This window comes from Cardiocondyla obscurior, linkage group LG11, assembly GCF_019399895.1.
Source record: "Cardiocondyla obscurior isolate alpha-2009 linkage group LG11, Cobs3.1, whole genome shotgun sequence".
Lineage (NCBI taxonomy): Eukaryota > Metazoa > Arthropoda > Insecta > Hymenoptera > Formicidae > Cardiocondyla > Cardiocondyla obscurior.
Window position 1 is genome coordinate 5363621 of NC_091874.1, and position 17741 is coordinate 5381361.

Below are 17741 nucleotides of genomic sequence, written 5' to 3' on the forward strand. Positions count from 1 at the left end.
TAATTTTATTTTCTTCTATCGTGCGAGTATTGTTTTTTGAAGGCAGATGCTTAGAGTAAACAATATCTCATAAAGTAAAGCTTTTTTTCCCCCCGTGAAACTGAGTTTCGTGGGATTTAACATAAAAAAAAAAAAGAAAGAAGTAGAATCCCACAATGAACACTTGCTGCGAGCTCGGTCGAGTCTTCTATTCGAGTATAAATCCACGAGTGTAGGTGTCTGGCTTTCTCATCAGCAGCCAGAAGAATTCTCATGCAACTAAATCAAATGTTAAACTGTTAACGCCGATATATCTCCGAGCCATATTCGCAGCACATTAAGCATACATTAGACACCCACGTGTGGCTCGTGATTAACAAATCGGTTTACGATGAATTGATTATTGTATGCTTTCTGGCGTTGCGACGAGTTTTAAACTAGCGTAACGCGATTCTTTTTCTTGCCGGGCTGTTAGTAAAATTTCATACAGTACACCTCTCGTATTATAAATCTTTCATTTATTTTTAGCATAAAAAAAAAGATAAACGATACAATAAGTTTAACTAGCATACCGTTTAGTCGCTGGCTTTTCATGCTTCGCATGATATTTTTTAACCGCACCGGGGATTAAAATGCAATTGTCTCACCCACGTCGGCCAATTTTTATCTGTTCCACCCGCATTGATTAATGAACGAAGCGACCCTGAACTTCTTCCCCGGCTATTTACCAGAAGAGTATAAATTATAAGCGCGAGATGACGGCGCTCGTGTATTCTTGACAGCGCGTTGCATAACGAGACGCGCGCTCGTCAAGACCGCTCGCGAAAAATTCCAGGCAAATGGCGATCGACAGTAAATGTCAGAGTAAAGTACAGAGGAGGGAAATGTACAAGTGCCTGCCGAGATGTATTTTTGGCGGGCGTGTCTGGCCCGAACCGCGAGCCCTTGACGCGTTTTCGGCTTTTCGAGCGCAGTAGCCGCCGGTTACCCGTCGTGGCGATGTCCGTACGATTGCCAGATCCTGCGGGAACTTAGCACCCCTTCGCCGGGAGAACATGGAGAACGATCCAGCGCAAGGTAAAGCCGGGGTCGCGCGAAAGAGGATCTTATTGAAAGATGTGACTTGCCGGCAGGCTTGATTTATCAATTTTGTTGAGCGGACGTAAATAAGATTTTTTTTATTTGAGTGATGGAAAAATGCTTCAGAAATCCCCGGTTACGTTAGGCGTCACGGATGGCACGTGAGAACGCGAATCGCGGTGGTGGTACTCATCTGCGTCGGTTCGATGATCATTTATTGGTTCGTCAGTACAAGCATGGAAAATCGGCGGGATGGGAGACACAGGGGATCAATCGGCGGGAAGTCTCATAAAATGGCACATTTGAAGAGGCTGTCCGATCAAGTTTTACCGTTAGAATACACGTAAGCACTACGACGCGCCTCTCACACGCTCCTTCGATCATTGATCGCCAAAACGAAACGCTCTGCTTGTTGCAATTTTACTTTTTAAAGAATATTTAAACGTGTAAATGCGTATAGCAAAGACAGAATGGAAAGCTATTTTAGTGCGATATATATTGTTTAAATAAATGCGGCTTTTTTTATTTTAAGCTTACCATTTGAGATAATGTGTCATATTGACAAGTTGTCATTGTGCTAGTCATTGACTGATGTCTCCGTTTGCGTAGAATATTTATCACCAGTGATTGACGTTGCAGACTAAAACTAAAATATTTGCCGCATTTAATCTCACTTGCTTTGCTTGTCAGGCTACGAGCTAGGATTAATATTAGAAACTAGGCATGATGTAGTAAATAGAAAATTAGACATTCACGTTTAAAAGTAACAGTGAACTCAGTGAAAACTAAGAAAAAGAAAAGAAAAGAAAAAAAAAAAGTAGACTGTCATGAAATATTCAAAGAAAATAATGAAAAATATTAATTCTTATTATTTAATTTAGTTTTTAATATTATTAACGTCAAGTCGTGAATTTTTTTTCCGCAGTTTGAAAATACTGCCCATATTGGAGGAGAAAAATTTCACGATGATCGGTGACGCGCAGATCCAGTTTTATTCCAAAGCACCGACTAAACATATACGACTTCACGCCCGCACGCTCGACGTACAAGATGTGAGCGTGAAGGAGTACCGTTCGCCAAATGCGCCAAAGTTAAAGAGCACGTACTTCGCAATGGACGAGGAGGACTTTATTAACGTATATTTTCTACAACTATTGATAGCGAATGAAATTTATGTTTTACATATAAAATACACGATCCCGTTACACGAGAAACCAAGGGGATTCTTTAGGAGCTCGTACATTGATCGCGACACGAACGAAACCAGGTATTACGATTTCGTGCGCAAATACGATCAACTTATGACCGTCAACGTAATAATTAGCTTCTGATATATCTAATTTTTTTTTTTATACTGTTATAATTAATGGGACATATGTCACATCTACATATTGCGAGACAACGTTTTCTTTCTTCAGATGGATCGCGGTGTCAAACTTCTCTCCAGATTATGCTCGAGCGGCTTTCCCGTGCTTCGACGAGCCGTGGTTCAAGGCGCCGTTTCGCATTTCGATCGGCAGAAAGTCTAGCATGCGATCCCACTCAAACTCAATGCGCAAATTCACCGAGGAAATGTAAAAGAGCGTAACTGAATTGTTCTATAAATTGTGGCATCGCGAATCGCAACCGATCGCCTTGCGCGTGCAATTAGTTCGAAAAGTAATTCGGGTTTAATTCGGTTTCCCTTTTCCTCAGACGCGGCATGCCGGGATACGTCTGGGACCATTACGAGAGAACCTTCCACATGTCCACTTACGTAGTCGCTTTTATGGTCACCGATTTCTCGAGTAGTGACGTTACCGTCGCCGATCGTCCGTCACACTCGATCTTTTACAGAAAGGAGATCGCGAACGATACGAAATATTTAGGCGACCTGGTATCGAAAATTCTCCGTGTGTTGCAAAACTTTACCGGATCCTATTACGAGTCAGATAAGCTGGATGTGATTGTGGTTCCTGACTTAGCGTATGCCGCAATGGAGAACTGGGGTCTTATAACGTTTCGGTAAAAGAATTATTTCTTTGCAGTAGTTTAATTTTTTTTTTTTTTTTTTACGAAAAGTATTAGATGTACTTAGACATCGTCGTTTTAAAGATTGCCTTCAAAAAACATTTTTCTTTTTTTTTTTAATAAAAATTTATACCTATAATTATTTTAGAAAATGTTTCTTGCTTATAGTGAATTATGAAAATTTTGTGTACGACTTAGATTTGAAGTTATGCTGATATTTTCAGAGAAGATGTTATCCTTATAAGGAAAGATGATAATATTGTTGAGAGTAAAAAGTCATTGGCTAATATTGCAGCACATGAGATCGCTCATCAATGGTTCGGTAATTTGGTAACGCCAAAATGGTGGGACGAAGTATGGGTGAAAGAAGGATTCGCCTCGTTTTATGGATTCTTAGCACTACATGCGGTAACGATTGAATTTAAATAGAAAACAATTAAAGTTCGTCATTTATAATCACTTTACGTAGCAATGTTGCTTATAAGTCCATTAGAAATAATCTTATAAACGGAGAAAGAATATCTAATAAATGTAAATATTAATTTTTACATATAAAAATTGGCGAGAGGCTGTAAAATTAATTAGAAGCTTAATAACTGACGTTTCCAACTTTAATAATTTTTTTTTTAATAATCAACTGACACTTTTATTACGTTCCAGTTTCATGAGAATTAATTTGATCGCCGCGCGGTTATAGTGTTGTGACGTTTATCTGGCGGCCGTGATTAATTCGCATCATCTTCCAGCTTGAGCCCGCAACCTGGGACTTGCGGGCCTGTTTCCTGATTGAGTGTCACGACGTGTTTGACAGCGATGCTGGCGAAGCAGCACACCCGTTACATATTGATCTGAGAAAACTGACCGAGCTCACGGGCGTCTTCGATTTGACGTCGTACGTCAAGGGTAATTGCATGGCGTACATGATGTACCATTTTCTGGGTGAGCGAATCTTCCTCTCATCTGTGCGCCACTACCTGAGCACGTATCGCTATCGCAGCGCTGATCAGGAGGATCTCTGGAACGCTTTTCAAGCGGAGATCGATAGAGCGAATGGGCTACCGGCATCCTCAGGGCTACGCATGAAGGACGTTATGCGAACTTGGACGCATCAGGCCGGCTTCCCCGTCCTGCGTGTCCAACAGAATCGAGAAACCGGTGCGATCGAGCTTACGCAGGTGCGCCGATGCTTATCGCAGATCGATCTTCAGCCGCGTTTCTTCATCTTGTTCCGTCGACGACAAATTATTTATCGATGGAATGCATTTACGACGATATTAATCATCGTTATTCTCCTAACGAGAAAAAAGGAAGTCGTACGGTTTAACTTGGCGAATAAATTATACAGAATGCCTCGATCTTTTTGGAGGATCCTGCGATTAATTTGAAAATTATTTCTTTCTCAATAAAAAATTTAACGGGTTTTATATTAAATCGTGATTTTTCAATTTTACAAATTATTGAAAAGTACACCTCTTTTTTTACAATAAATTCAGAATATGCGCATATTAAAATATTTATTTTCAGATTAACTTAATTTTTTAACTGGAAAATAATTGCACAATCGAAAATTCTTCCTGCTTTAATGCCCTCTTAATTTTATGTACTTTTCATTCAGAATTATAATTTTTTCATATAAAAACTGACGAGCGGTAATATCCAAAAAATACCGGATACCTCTCATACGGACCAAAAACTCCAATTATAATTTTCATTATAATATCGTGCTAAATGAATAAATTAAACAAAGAAGCAAAATATAATTTTGAAATGTCTATGGTGGACGTCGATAAAAATTGCTCGATTATGCGATGTTTGTGTTTCAGAACCGATTTTATCATTATGGTTTAAATAGTACGAGCGAAGAGTTATGGCACGTCCCGCTGACGTGGACAACCGAAAATGAACAGCAATTTAGTAATACCACGCCGAAGGCATGGATGGTCAAGAAACGCATGAAAATTAACGACATTGCTTTGAGCCGGGCGACTTCCAACAACCGGTGGATTCTGTTCAATATCAATCAAACGGGTAATATTACTGTCGTAACATATACCGATCAATTAAGGAGATAATAATAAAGTAATATTTTTACCGACAATAACTGGTGTCGGTCAATTTGGAAACAAACCCGAGCCACTTCATAAATTCATAAAGAATTTCTTCTCCGTACAGGATGTTCCAAAATTTCTCCCGTCGCTACCGTGAATCGCGAACATTAGAAAACTGCAAGAACAAGTCTCGTAACGTCGGGCGAGATAAATTAATAATTTATTAACCGCAATGTAGTTGCAGTTACATTTTTTTTTCTTTTTTCTTTCGAACAACTACGGCCTTTTACCCGTCAGATCTCTATTAATATTTATTGGTGCTTTTTACAGCATTGTACCGTGTCAACTACGACGTGGAGAACTGGCAGCTGTTAGCAAAATCCTTTCGAGCTCTACCGGAAATAACGAGAGCGCAAGTGCTCACGGATTCGTTTGCGGTGGGCGACGCGGGGCTGCTCGAAAAGAGAATTATGTGGGACATTTTTGAGAAGGTGGAGACGGAAAATGGGGAGATATTATGGACATCCGCGTTGCGTTTGCTGACCACCATTCACGACCGCCTTTGGGACTCGGACGTGTTTAAGGTACATTCTAGTTACGGTTCCATCAAGTTCGTTTCGTCCTACCGTGCAGACTCGCGCGAGATTGCAAAGGCGAGCACATTTTCTTTTATTATTAATTTATACGGCCACGGCGCGCGCGATAAGATATGCGAGATATAATCGACGCTGCTTCGCGCGATCTAAATCGTCCGCTATGCAGTTTTCTGGCTTATGTCGTTATTACGCGCAGTAAAGGCTTAAGTATGGCATTATAAAACGTATGATTATCCCTGGGACAGATATATAAGTGATCATCGGCCCATCGGCCGTCGTTACGATTCGACGTTCTCAATTAGGTCGGAGGACTCAATCATTATTTGCACCGAAATACGAGGCACGTAACATTTAATTAAGCACTCACGCCGACCAATATTGCCGTAACAGTTCCCTTTTCACAGAAGCCATTATTGCAAAAATATACGAGAGGAGAAGGCCTCACCGCGAGCTGAGAGGCGGGCCCCGCGGTTTCTTCAGGCGCTCCACGTCCGTAAACCTAACGTGCCAAATTAAATAAATACGTTGCGGCGTATCTCTGCGTTTTAATCCGCCCGGTTTATTGCTCGTAAATTCTGAATAAATGGAATTACTTACTCTTACTTCTTGTGCGAATCAACCGCAGATCTCTATAATGCCACGATAAATATTGCTGCCGGTTACTTTACCTTCTTCTTCGCAATTTCACAAGAACACTTTGATGTTTTTAAAGAACGAAACGGAATCTTCAAACGCTCGCGCGCGGGAGAGTAATATTCGCTTGATACGGTAGCAGTGGACGGCTCTTCTTTCACGAGAGAACGGCTAAAGAAAAAAAACAGAACGCTTTAAATTCTGACATAACATCGGACTACATTAAAAAAAAAAAAAAAAAATTGCTATAGTTCTTTTTTAATTAAATATTTAAATTAATTTACGTTTATTTCAATTATTATTTTAATTGATAAATATGGAAACTATTCGACTTTTTCCAGTTCGTCACGTGCATTTTTATCAATAAAGTATATAGCGATGTGGCGCCGGCAGTGATCTCTAAAGATCCTACGCTGTGGACGAAATTCGAGATCAACCTAATGAAATCGACGTGCTCGGTGGACCATCGAGCATGCGTAACAGCAGTTCACACTTTGGCACGCACAGTGCTGCAAAATGATTTATCGGACTCGTACGTATCCAACGAAGTGGCTAAACCTGTACGTTTAATACAAAATGTAATCGCTCATTTCCCCCTATTGCGAGCGCTCGTAAATATTAATCGAAAGTTGCATTTTGTACTAAACTTAAATGAAAATGCGAGCCTCTATTTTAACACGTTTATACGCTATTGTGACGGAAAAAAAAAAAAAAAATAATTACCTGTTAAACTAGTTTACCCCAAGAATTTCGTAGCTGGACGTACTGTACATTCGTGAAAGTTGCTACGGAGGAACAATGGCTGGTGCTCTTGAAAAGATACAACGAATCGGCGGTTCACGATAAAAAGGTCCTCGCATTCGCATTGGGGTGTCATGTTAATGCGAGCCTGTTGCAAACGTAAGAGAAACGTTCCAAATCGCGGTGAAATAACATTTACCCGCAAAGTCTTAACGGACAACCGTAGAACGAAGGGCGCTAAAACATACGTTTTCATTACTTTAAATTATTTTAGTTATTTAAATTGATATCACAATTTTGATTTCTCGCACGTTATTATTTCAGATATCTATCGATAATGTATTCAGAAGTGAATGTAACGTCTGAATATGCGGAAGCTGCTCTCGAGTCCATAGCGTCAAACCCGTATGGGCATCGCGTTGCAATAGAATTCGTAACTCAGCATTGGGATAAATTTGGCGCAAACACAACGGCAGAAAATTATAACTAGTAAGCAAATAAAATTTTTTATCGGCATAAATTTGTTCTGCGCTTAAAGAGATAATTATAGAAAATTTAATAAATCGATTATTTTCTTCCCACATTTTTTACACTCGTTCGACTGTTGTCTGGTTTATTGTTCTGTTTACAGCGCGAATATTACCTTAAGTAAAATATTGAATATCTTGTCGAAACATATTCATCAAGAAGAAGATGTGGAATGGGTAAGAAAATTGCGCGAGTGTGTGTAACTTAACAAAAGTTGAGAAACTGATATCTTTTTGTGCTTGTGTGTGTATCTCAATATTAAAAGTAATTGAATCGTTATGTAACAATCATGTTTTTTTTTTTCTTCTCAGTTATTGCGACTGAAAGGCCAAAGTGAGAAGTACGACATCACGATAGGGAAAGTTATTAATAAAGTTCAGACCAACGTCGCGTGGTATAAGAAGCAGAAAAACGAGGTAACTGTCGAGTTTGGCTGCTCGCGCAAAAGCGGATACGGCCAGAGAAATTGCTCGGTTTTCGTATTAAATTCTTTTGCCAGGAAAAGTAAAAAAATAAAATTCGATCTATACGTTTCATTACTCTTGATGTTGTTAATTAAAAATGCTACTTTATTTTAATGTATTTTATTTCCAGACATTGAATGTACTCGAGGAAATTTATAGAAGACGTGCCGAAACGAAAAATTGCAGGAAACGAAATTAATTTAAGACATACTCTGTTAAAAGTTTATATAAATCAATGCGATCAATAGGAACAAAACAGTGACAAATTTAATTCCATATTGCAAGTAACAGAATTAAATTCTAATTTTAACTTGATAATTTATTAAAAAAAAAAAAAAAATTACGAAGGAATGAGCATTTGTCAAACAGAACAAAATACAGAAACTGCTAAAGATTGAAACACTTTAATTAAGAAGGCGGTGTTTCCTCTATCTAATTTTGTCTCTTCAACGTTATCTCTTGGATATCGAGGTAAGATTGAAAACACATTTCGTACGAACAGTTATCGCGCTATCATCGGTATTAAGGTGCGCCACGTCGATATCGGGATATGTCAGCATCCCCCGAAAGATGCGAGAAAATTGCAAGAAGTTCTTGCCGCGAAAAGTGACGGCGGTATACCCCGGTTCTAACCGGACAGTAACGAGCTGGGCTTTCGTGTGGTCGGAGAATGTAGCTAAGTAAGGGATTGATTCACGGGCAGTTATAATACCGCCAAACCGAAGAGCCCTAATAGATTCAGGTCAATGCCACTACCGTTCTTCGAAGTCGTTTATTATGTGGGAAGAGCGGACCCCGTTCTCATGCCACACAGGTCGTCGGTAACCAGTGTGTGCAGTGGACTCCGCGTCGAGAAGATTCGCTGCAACACCGGGAACCCGAAAAGTCGAGATAGGAAAGGACCCTCTAAGAGGACTTTTTCCTTTGCACGATACCTTCTTATATTCCGCATGTGTCTCGATGCAATTTATTAAATAAAAATAATATGCGCTTAATTATTTTTCCTTTATACGTGTGCGTGTAAATTAAAGTCGTTAAACTTGACGAGATAATATAATGTAATTAAGTAATGTAACTTGGTCAAGGACTAACTGATTTTTCTTTGTAAATGTCATAAATTAATTTCTTGCTTACTGCTAATGGAATAGATTTAATTTTTTTTTAATATGTAATTTATCTAATCTGTTTTCATAAATAAAAATGGGAATAATTACTCTCCTTGTTAATCAAAATTACAAAAGTTTGCCAAAAGAAGTTGATTGGCAACTTTCTCACGCCTGAATAGTTACCCTTTGGAAAAAGAATCTCACGAGAGAGAAAAGAATTTCTAAGTTGTTTTGACCGGTATAGTTATGGACTTGAACACGAGTGGTTCCATTTTTGAAGAATGTTTCTAGTATAGGTCACGTAAGATGTTAAATGACGGTCGGGTTATGGATTGATGTTAATACGTCGTATTTGTGTGTATACGAGAAGTACAAGAGAACCCATTGACATTAATTTTTTTTGCGATAATATAATTAAGAAATAGAAATAACGCATACGTTTAATGCAAATTAAATTAAATTACATGTAGACATGTGTAATAAATTTTTTCTTTTTTAATTATATACTATAAAAAAAATTGTGTAATATTAAAGTAAATTAAAGCGAAAATCTGCACTAACAAAAAGATATAAGAAGCATCGATTAACCTGGCCGAAAATATCATATACGGTATAAGATCTTTCGCAAAGATTAATCGATGCTCCTTATATTTTTTTTGTTAGTGCAGATTTTCGCTTCAGTTTCATACGTTTGATATTTATGGACGTCTAGAGAATGCGACTGACATTTCTTGGATTTCTTTATCATTAGCTTTATCAGCTATTTCAGGTGACGCGAGATGCGAATTTAACGCGGCACGTAAAATGACACGTTTTTCGTAGACACTGACTGCAGCAGTAAATCTTCCCGAATTTTTTTTAGTAGTATATGTTTTTAATTAATGATAACACACATGTGCTATCTTTTTATCTAGGGGTGCATATATATTAATTTTTTTTATTTTTTTAATAATTAAGAGGTATTTAATAAAACAATCACGTTCAGGAGATTAAAGAAAGAAACCTTTTCCCTTGAAAAAAAAAAAAAGGGGGTCAAAGAGCGTTATCGTGTACCCGAATGCGACAGGGACGCGCAAAAGAAAGAAAGGAAGGAATAGGAAGGAAGTTGTCGCCGTGTCGGTTCGCCGAACGCGCTCCCTGCGCGTGTGCTCCTTGGTTGAGCGCGAGCCAGGACCCTTCCTGAAGTTAATGATTCGGTCATTGCAATGGGTTGCGGTGGCGGTGGAGAGTGGTGGAAACGAAGCGGTGTGGGCCCCGGCGTGTAGAGTAGGAGAAGAGTGCGCCAGGAGGGCGAGAGCATGAGAGGAGGATCGGACTGCACAGGAAAGTAAGCCCGATCCCAGTTCGAACGCTTCGGTTCGGTCTTGCGGGCTTAGTCTTGAACGACGGATTGTTCACCGTGGCTGATCGGTGGGACCGAGATAGGCACCTAAGGGTTAAATATTGGTCGAACACCCCGTTGACAGGCAAGCGGGTTGGCGCCATGCACCGCCGTCTACGTTTCCTCTGAGAAGGGTTACGTTACGTTGCACGGCGACTTAGAAGCGCCCTGATTATCTTTTCCGGTCCTTCGAGAAGTGATTCGCTTCACGTTCGCTCGAGGGAAGAAATCCTCGAGACAGAATTCACGGGTCGAGCAGGTCGCTTCCGGAAGACTATTCGGCAATCCGATGCCGCACACTGGCAATCCGACGTCAGCTGTAGCCGCGAAGAGAAGACGGAGGCAACAACTACCGGCCACCCTCAAAAGTATGTATGGAGACGTGGGGTTGTAAAAGAAGATTGCGCAAAGCACGTTTGCTATAGGATTTACTTTCGGAGGAACGAACGTACGAATATCAATCGCTTCGCATATTTTATCGATAAATTATTAATTTGATATTTATACGAATAGGTTTAGCTGAATAGTTGAAGAAGGCATTTAAAACCGCAAAAAAAATTTTGTTTTGACACACACAAAAAAAAAAATTCTAAAAATAGTCCGCTGCGATATGAGACATTAAGACATTTCGCGTATTCGCAAAAAGTTAAAGTGGATTGACAAGAACCACTTACGAACGTCTTGCCGAAGTACCGTTTTAACTCAAAGATTCTCTCGGTAGAGTGTCTTTAAAAAGTATTCCACTCACTAAAAAAATTTGAAGAAGTTAGAGAATTATGTAATGTAAATTCTTTTATATTTTAAAATATTTAAATTGCACATTTGACGCAAAAAAAAGTTTAATAAAAAATATTTTAAAAACATTAAAAATTATTTATTGCTAAATTTTTTTTGTTGATTTGTTAAAATTTATTTTCGTTAATTAAAAACTTAGCGTTGAATCTATTTTTAAAGCTCTAATTTAACATTTTTGAATATTGCAGATAATATTGCAATTAGAAAACACTACTTTTTTTTTTATCTAACAAGATTAATCGTCTAGTAGGAAGTAATTATGATAAATGAGAGTATATATTCACACTAAAATCGGGTATAAGCGTTCGAGCACCTTTAAGAGATCCGCGTTAATTAACGGGCCAGGATCAGGCCATTAAACGCACGAATTGACAGGAGGCAAAAAATTAAGAGGTCGTTATGTTTTCGTTCGATTGTCGTTGGTGACCGGCGACTCTTTCTCCTCTCGTTCGCCTCTTGGGAGGACGAGCATGTCCTGCTTGTCGAGGGCACGCATTGAAGTCACCGACAGACACGGTTCTTTTTGACGATCGATGTCGTAACACGTTGAGCTCGACGTATATTAATGTCACGACTGGTGTTAGCCGCAGACAAAGCGAAACTAAGAACTGATATACTACTTATTACAAATAATTTGCATCATGATAGTGAAAAGGAATTATTTTATAGATATAAAAAAAATTAAGAACATTAATTTTTTTCGTTATAATAATTCTAGTAATAACTGGGCAAGAATAAAATAATTTTTTACGATATTTTTAAGAGTAATTTGAACGATAAGACTTATTATTAATATGATTAATTAATAAATTAATTTACTGTTTAAAATTATCAATTCTTTTTTTTTCACGAAACTTTCTTAGGTCGTCTTAGCGATATCGCGAGCAAGAGTCGATTTGCAACTTTTATTTCTCTCTCGCTTTCCCGCTTATCTGCGCTAGCATGACCGATCGTCGCCGGGCATCTTTCACTTTATCTTCATGGCTCCCGCGCGATCCCCGCCGTATCATTCCGGTCTCCGCATTTACGCGAACGGCGAAAAAGCGGACGCGATCTCCTGCTGCCTTCTTGTCGACAAGTCCCAATCGGAATTCCGAGGAGGCGCGTGGGATCGGCGGCGCAGGTAGCGTATGTCCCGCGATGTCGAGCGAGCGAACGAGTACGCGACCGCATGAATCGTACTTTTGCTAAAATGGAGAAACAATCTCTCTGGGAGCGGGCGGTTGCTGCGGCCGGCTCGCTCGCTCGGCCGATGCGTCGCGAGTAAAAAAGGACGAATTCCTAAGACGGACTAAATGGCGCTCGGGGCTATCTCAGCGGGTAGTATACTAACGGCATACACACGTATCGCGCTTCCTCGGAATCACCGTCGTGGGAGGTAGCCGCCGATAGCGAAAAGAGATGCGAGCGCACGCGGGATGTGCAAGGTGCCGTTAAGTATCCAGTTCCGAGATTCGTTTATACCGCGAAGAGAAAAAAAAAAAAGTTGCGCGTTACGTGAAAATTGAACACTTATTGTTATCGCGTGACGCCAGTTTCAGCGGTATCCTTTTATCCTGCCTGAGGATCATCCGCGCCGCGTAAGATATCATCAGTTTTAAAGCTGCGTATTCGCGTGTTACGAATGTAAAAAGAGATACACGAAACTCCGCCACCGCTGAGGGCGGAGGAATTAACAAAAATGCGATGATCTGCGTAGAATGGTGGCCGTGGTGGTTGCTGCTACCAGGATGCCTGGCGTCGTGGACGCGATACGTTGAGGAGTACGACTCGATTAGAGTGGCCAGGTGCGACGCCCGGTGCGGGGAGAATCATCCCGACGAGGTACGTAGGACGTGAACACGTTGTACAAGCGAGATTATCTTAGCGTATCGCCGTTAACATCTACAATATTATTGGCCATCTCATGGTACTTTTAACGACACGATAATGATTCAACAATGCTATTAAAGAGCCCTACATGCCGCGCAAATTTTTTTTTTTCTTTTTTTTACGTTGTATTACTAAGTCTCGAGATTAACTTATTATTGATATAAAGTTCGCAAAGATTTAGTGGGCGCAGCAACGATTAATTTTAGCTCGGAAGGATTAACGATAGAGTGAAGTATTAGCATCGCACAATCGTTATTCCCAGGCAAGACCGTTGTTAACGCTTATGGCGTCGACCTGCATGTCGCAATCAAGCGGAATAATCGCCACGATTAATCAAGCGCGCTACATTGTACGCCGCTGTCCGAGTGGAGATCGATTTTAATTTCGATGGCCGATTCGACACTCGATAGCGTCGCTAAATAAACTGGTTCCCGCAACGCTTTGTCGCCTCCTCGAGAATCGCCGGGTGCGATCGCCGATGATTCATCCGAGGCTTGTCCCGGGTTTTGCGGGTTCTCGCTCGCGTGTAATTAGTTATGCGAATCCGAGCGTCCCTGAGTCCGCGCCCACTTGAATCCCATCGTCACGCTCGACGATTTATGGGGCACGCTGATGCTACTGGCCGTGGGACTTGACTCGGACCATGCTAATTCGGCGGCCGACAACGGCAGATCGATAACATTGTATTTGGGTCATCTGCTCGAAGAAGCCCGCGCCGCATTCTAAAAGCGCACGCCCCTTGCCGAGAAAATGCAGTCTCACCGATCGCGATTATCTATTGCGGGCCTTTTTGCTTGGACATGCGAATTTGGAGACAGTTTCTGGGTTAAAGAGGGAGAGAGAGAGAGTTAAACATTTTATTTTAATTGGCCACGACCGTGCGATAACGCGACGACGAATATAAACGGCAACACCTATTGACTTGCCAGTAAACTTCCCGGTGAAACCGCGGCGGGCTCTTTGCCGCTGACATTTTTCGCGGCGTGTATACACATGTCATTACGGCGAACGACCCCGAAATGATTCCGGGGAACCGTTGACGGGCCGATGACGGTCAAGAGGGCGAGATGGGGACGACGAGGAATGACGAAGAGATAGCCCCCGAGCTCCGGGCGGTAATAAAGTTCCGAAGTAATGGCCTATAAAAGAGTTGCGCCGCGCGCAATTCACTAAGTCCGGATGCGCGCCTATGGTGCACTAGAAACATATCTTCCGACATTATCGAAAACAGGTTCTTATTCCGAAGTGCAAACGATCGATCTCTACGATAACACTTGATCGCGTCGCACGCTCGGTCTTTAAGAACTTCACGCTCGCCGTTGGTGAAACTTCCCGTTTCCGCTCCCGATATCGCGAACCGGTGATCTTTGACGGCGACATTAAGTTCCTTTGGACTTTTAAATGGTAATTAAAAAGTGTAACTTTAATAGGTGTTAGTACTATTTTTAATTAAAAAAAAAAAAAAATGACTTTTAAAATAGAGACTTTTAATTCTCCGTTTGACATTCGGAAGATTGATGATACTTAACGCGTGTCAATTTGCAGTTCTATTTTCGTAAAATCTTATTAGTTTGCGCGCGTCATTTCCGATTAATGCGCGAAGCGCGGAGGCATTCACAAGGTATTCACAAAGCTTCATCTTCATTCCGGCCGGGATATTTTGCGCACGTTCAGCCGGAATTTATGGCGCCGTATTTTTATCTTCGCGTAACCCGTTACCTAATCTTCCGCATTCTTTTAATGACGTTTGCCATCGCTATAGTTAACGCTGCAGCCGCCGAGCTTTGCCAAGAGTGCTTCCCGGACAAATACGGATTCTATGATGTCAATGACGCGTTACCTTATTAAACGCTAACTACGTATTGTTTAACGTGCGGCGAGCATAAGAACGCACCGGAGGGACTGCGGAAAAGGGATAAAATTGCAGTTGTTTACTATTATTACGATTAACTTCATTAGCATAACTGCCGTTGCGAAACTTCATTTTGAAAGTAACGTTTAATGAGCGGACGTGAATTCTTCAGTATCAAAGCGGCGGCATCCTTTAGAGTGTCGATGAAAAAAGATAAACCACCGCCGCTACGACAATCGACTTCGTTAGCGCGGATCGTTATGTCGCGGGGAACTCTACCGGAAACTCACTCCGCTCGCCGATCGAATGCAAGCTCTGCGGCGCCGTTTCGATTGTTAATTATCGGTGTCATTGCGGGGGAAAGAATAAGCGAGAAGAAACGAAGTGCAGGAGAAATAAGGAGGCGAGGGACGAAGGGAGAAAAGGACGCCGGTGAATCGCCAATGGGCAATATAATTTTCTTAACGACGGCGATCGGCGGCCGGGCCAATTCGCACGATGAACTTCGATGGAAGGCCGTCTCGACTATACCGATCTTAATGAATACTTCAAACTGCGATCTTGGCGAAGTCTTTAATTGGGGTAGTCCACCGATGCGAGGGAGACCGGCGGGGGAGGTAGATGAAAGGAAAGCGGGTCCGCGGGGGAGGTAAAAGAAGATGAGGCAAGGATCGGCGTGCATGATTTTTCAGTATTGCCGATCGACACTATCGCTGATCTTCGTGGCGGACTACATTAGTCTCCTGCCATACCCTAATCTTCGCGATCACTTCACGACGACCGCGCGCTCCAATCTTCGCGAAGAAGCTCTCGACTGGAACAGATCGGGCCCTGCGCGCCTTCGGCACAATCGACAAAGAAGGACGACGCCTCTTCACCGACGCGAAGAAAGATAGAAGTCTGGAAGATCCCGTGAACTTCGTTAGCCTCCTTGTACACCTTTGATCCGCGTGATCGCATCGGATATCACTCGACGATCTCGGCGAACACCTAAGTTAATTCTTCGACCGTGACGACGCTTCATCAGAACGCGCTCTTCGGTTTGCTTCTTTAACCCTTTTACGTCCCGGGGATCGATTATCACACATGAAAGCCGTAAAACCGACAATCGTCTATCTATTTTCTCCGACGCATGTTGAAAAAAACGTGTAAAAAAAAAAAAAAAAAAAATGAAGCGGATTACTTAGACATTTTCGAAAGTTCCTAATCTTAATTTCTTTTTTTTTTCCTACATTTTATATAATATAAAATAATATTATATTTTATATGTACAATAACGGTATTTATTACGTAAGAGCGTGGAACGCAACAATATTCCTATTCCATCGCTCTTGATAACATCTCATTTTGCCAAGTCATACAGTCGCACGGGCGCTACTTCGCTAGAGAATGGACTTCCAGTCAATGATAAATAGTACCTGCGCAAGTTAAATCTTTATGTAACGTTAGAGATCCGTATCTCATAACTCTTCAAGTTCTTTGTACAATACTCACAACATTTTAATATTTAATATTTAACGAATTTATATCTTGCGCTATAATTAAAAAATTCTAAAGCGTCGATAAAAAAATAAAAATATTATACGATTTGTTTTCATAATGATTTTTAAGAGTACGGGGGCTCGTCGAAATGCCTTACATTGTACAGACCATTTAATTGATGACCAGTTGCCTTGGTGTAAAATTATAAAAATTATATATCACGCCGTAATTTGATTGTTTCTGAATACACGGTTCCGCTCTACGGGATAGCGGTGCGAATCGTCGGGAGCCGATTTGGGCGGTGCCCGGGGAGTCTCAGAGAGTCCTCTGAGAAAGAGGCGCAGGTATAATAAAGGGGTAACGCGATACGTATGATTTCGCTAACAATACTGATCGCGGTGCTACCGGCAATGCGACCCTCGCATTGCGAACTTTATTAGCTGGTCAACGGCCCCAGGCTATCAGCGTCGGCGACGCTGCCTGGTGCCCGTTTTGCTTGGCGTGACCACTTCCCTCTGTAAAAAGTAGGCCAATAAGTAAACGAACCAGTTTCCCCGGCTGTTCGAATGATATATGTCGCGATCGTAACCGCGCGACACCGAGTAAACATTCCTAAGAATGTTCGTAGATCCTCCTCCGAGGAGATCTCGCGATTTGTCACTTCGCAAATCTTATCAGAACTCGCTGTGAGAGCCGCCGGCTGTACCCGGACAGCTCGGCATTTTTATTTTCCCTATTCGACTCTTTCTATTGCTGGCAGTAATGCTCTTTTTTTTATTTTTTATTTTTTTATTCCTTTTATTTTCTTTCATTCCAAATGGGATTAATTAAATGTGGAACATTTCCGTACAACCTTCCAATTTCGATCCCCCCTTTTTTTTTTTTTTTTATTTCTTTATCTTTATCTTCCGTAATGTTTCTTGCAAATGACCTCGCACTTCTTCGCGAAGAGATCTCTTTATGGAATATTAATGCAAAGTATATCGTGAATATGCAGATTATTTTGCAATTTACGCACTTGCGTTTCTGATTATCGGTTGCAGTTTCGTCAAGTTCACTTGTCGTAGCGGGAAGGGAAATAACGCGTTTCGTTCGCGTGATGCTTTATGGCCCGTCTAGTCGCATGCACGTGTCGCTGCAGACGACGACGCGGTAGATACAAACCATCTATAAA

The 17741-nt window shown here is 41.1% G+C and overlaps 1 protein-coding gene across 3 annotated transcripts; it reads left to right on the top strand.

The window, feature by feature from the left end:
• Window positions 1-207: 207 nt before the first annotated feature.
• LOC139106608 (thyrotropin-releasing hormone-degrading ectoenzyme-like) lies at window positions 208-9769 on the top strand. Of its 3 annotated transcripts, XM_070663506.1 has the most exons (15): window positions 208-1056; window positions 1186-1402; window positions 1985-2326; window positions 2478-2633; window positions 2755-3063; window positions 3294-3477; window positions 3816-4244; window positions 4893-5097; window positions 5448-5701; window positions 6688-6878; window positions 7082-7246; window positions 7412-7576; window positions 7719-7791; window positions 7927-8031; window positions 8210-9767. In XM_070663506.1, the coding sequence occupies exons 1-15, from the start codon at window positions 1035-1037 to the stop codon at window positions 8276-8278; spliced, it is 2886 nt and encodes a 961-aa protein (XP_070519607.1). In that variant the 5' UTR covers window positions 208-1034; the 3' UTR covers window positions 8279-9767. The 3 variants fall into 3 exon arrangements, with proteins under 3 accessions (XP_070519607.1, XP_070519604.1, XP_070519608.1); XM_070663503.1 differs by having other exon boundaries at window positions 7927-9769; XM_070663507.1 differs by having other exon boundaries at window positions 1205-1402; window positions 7927-9769.
• The last annotated feature ends 7972 nt before the right edge of the window (window positions 9770-17741 follow it).

Excerpts from the sequence above, each read along its gene's own strand:
- LOC139106608 (XM_070663503.1), top strand. The coding sequence starts at position 1,035 with ATGGAGAACGATCCAGCGCAAG. Across the intron at positions 3,064-3,293 it reads TGGGGTCTTATAACGTTTCG|AGAAGATGTTATCCTTATAA; the intron begins GTAAAAGAATTA and ends TGATATTTTCAG. Across the intron at positions 5,098-5,447 it reads GTTCAATATCAATCAAACGG|CATTGTACCGTGTCAACTAC; the intron begins GTAATATTACTG and ends TGCTTTTTACAG.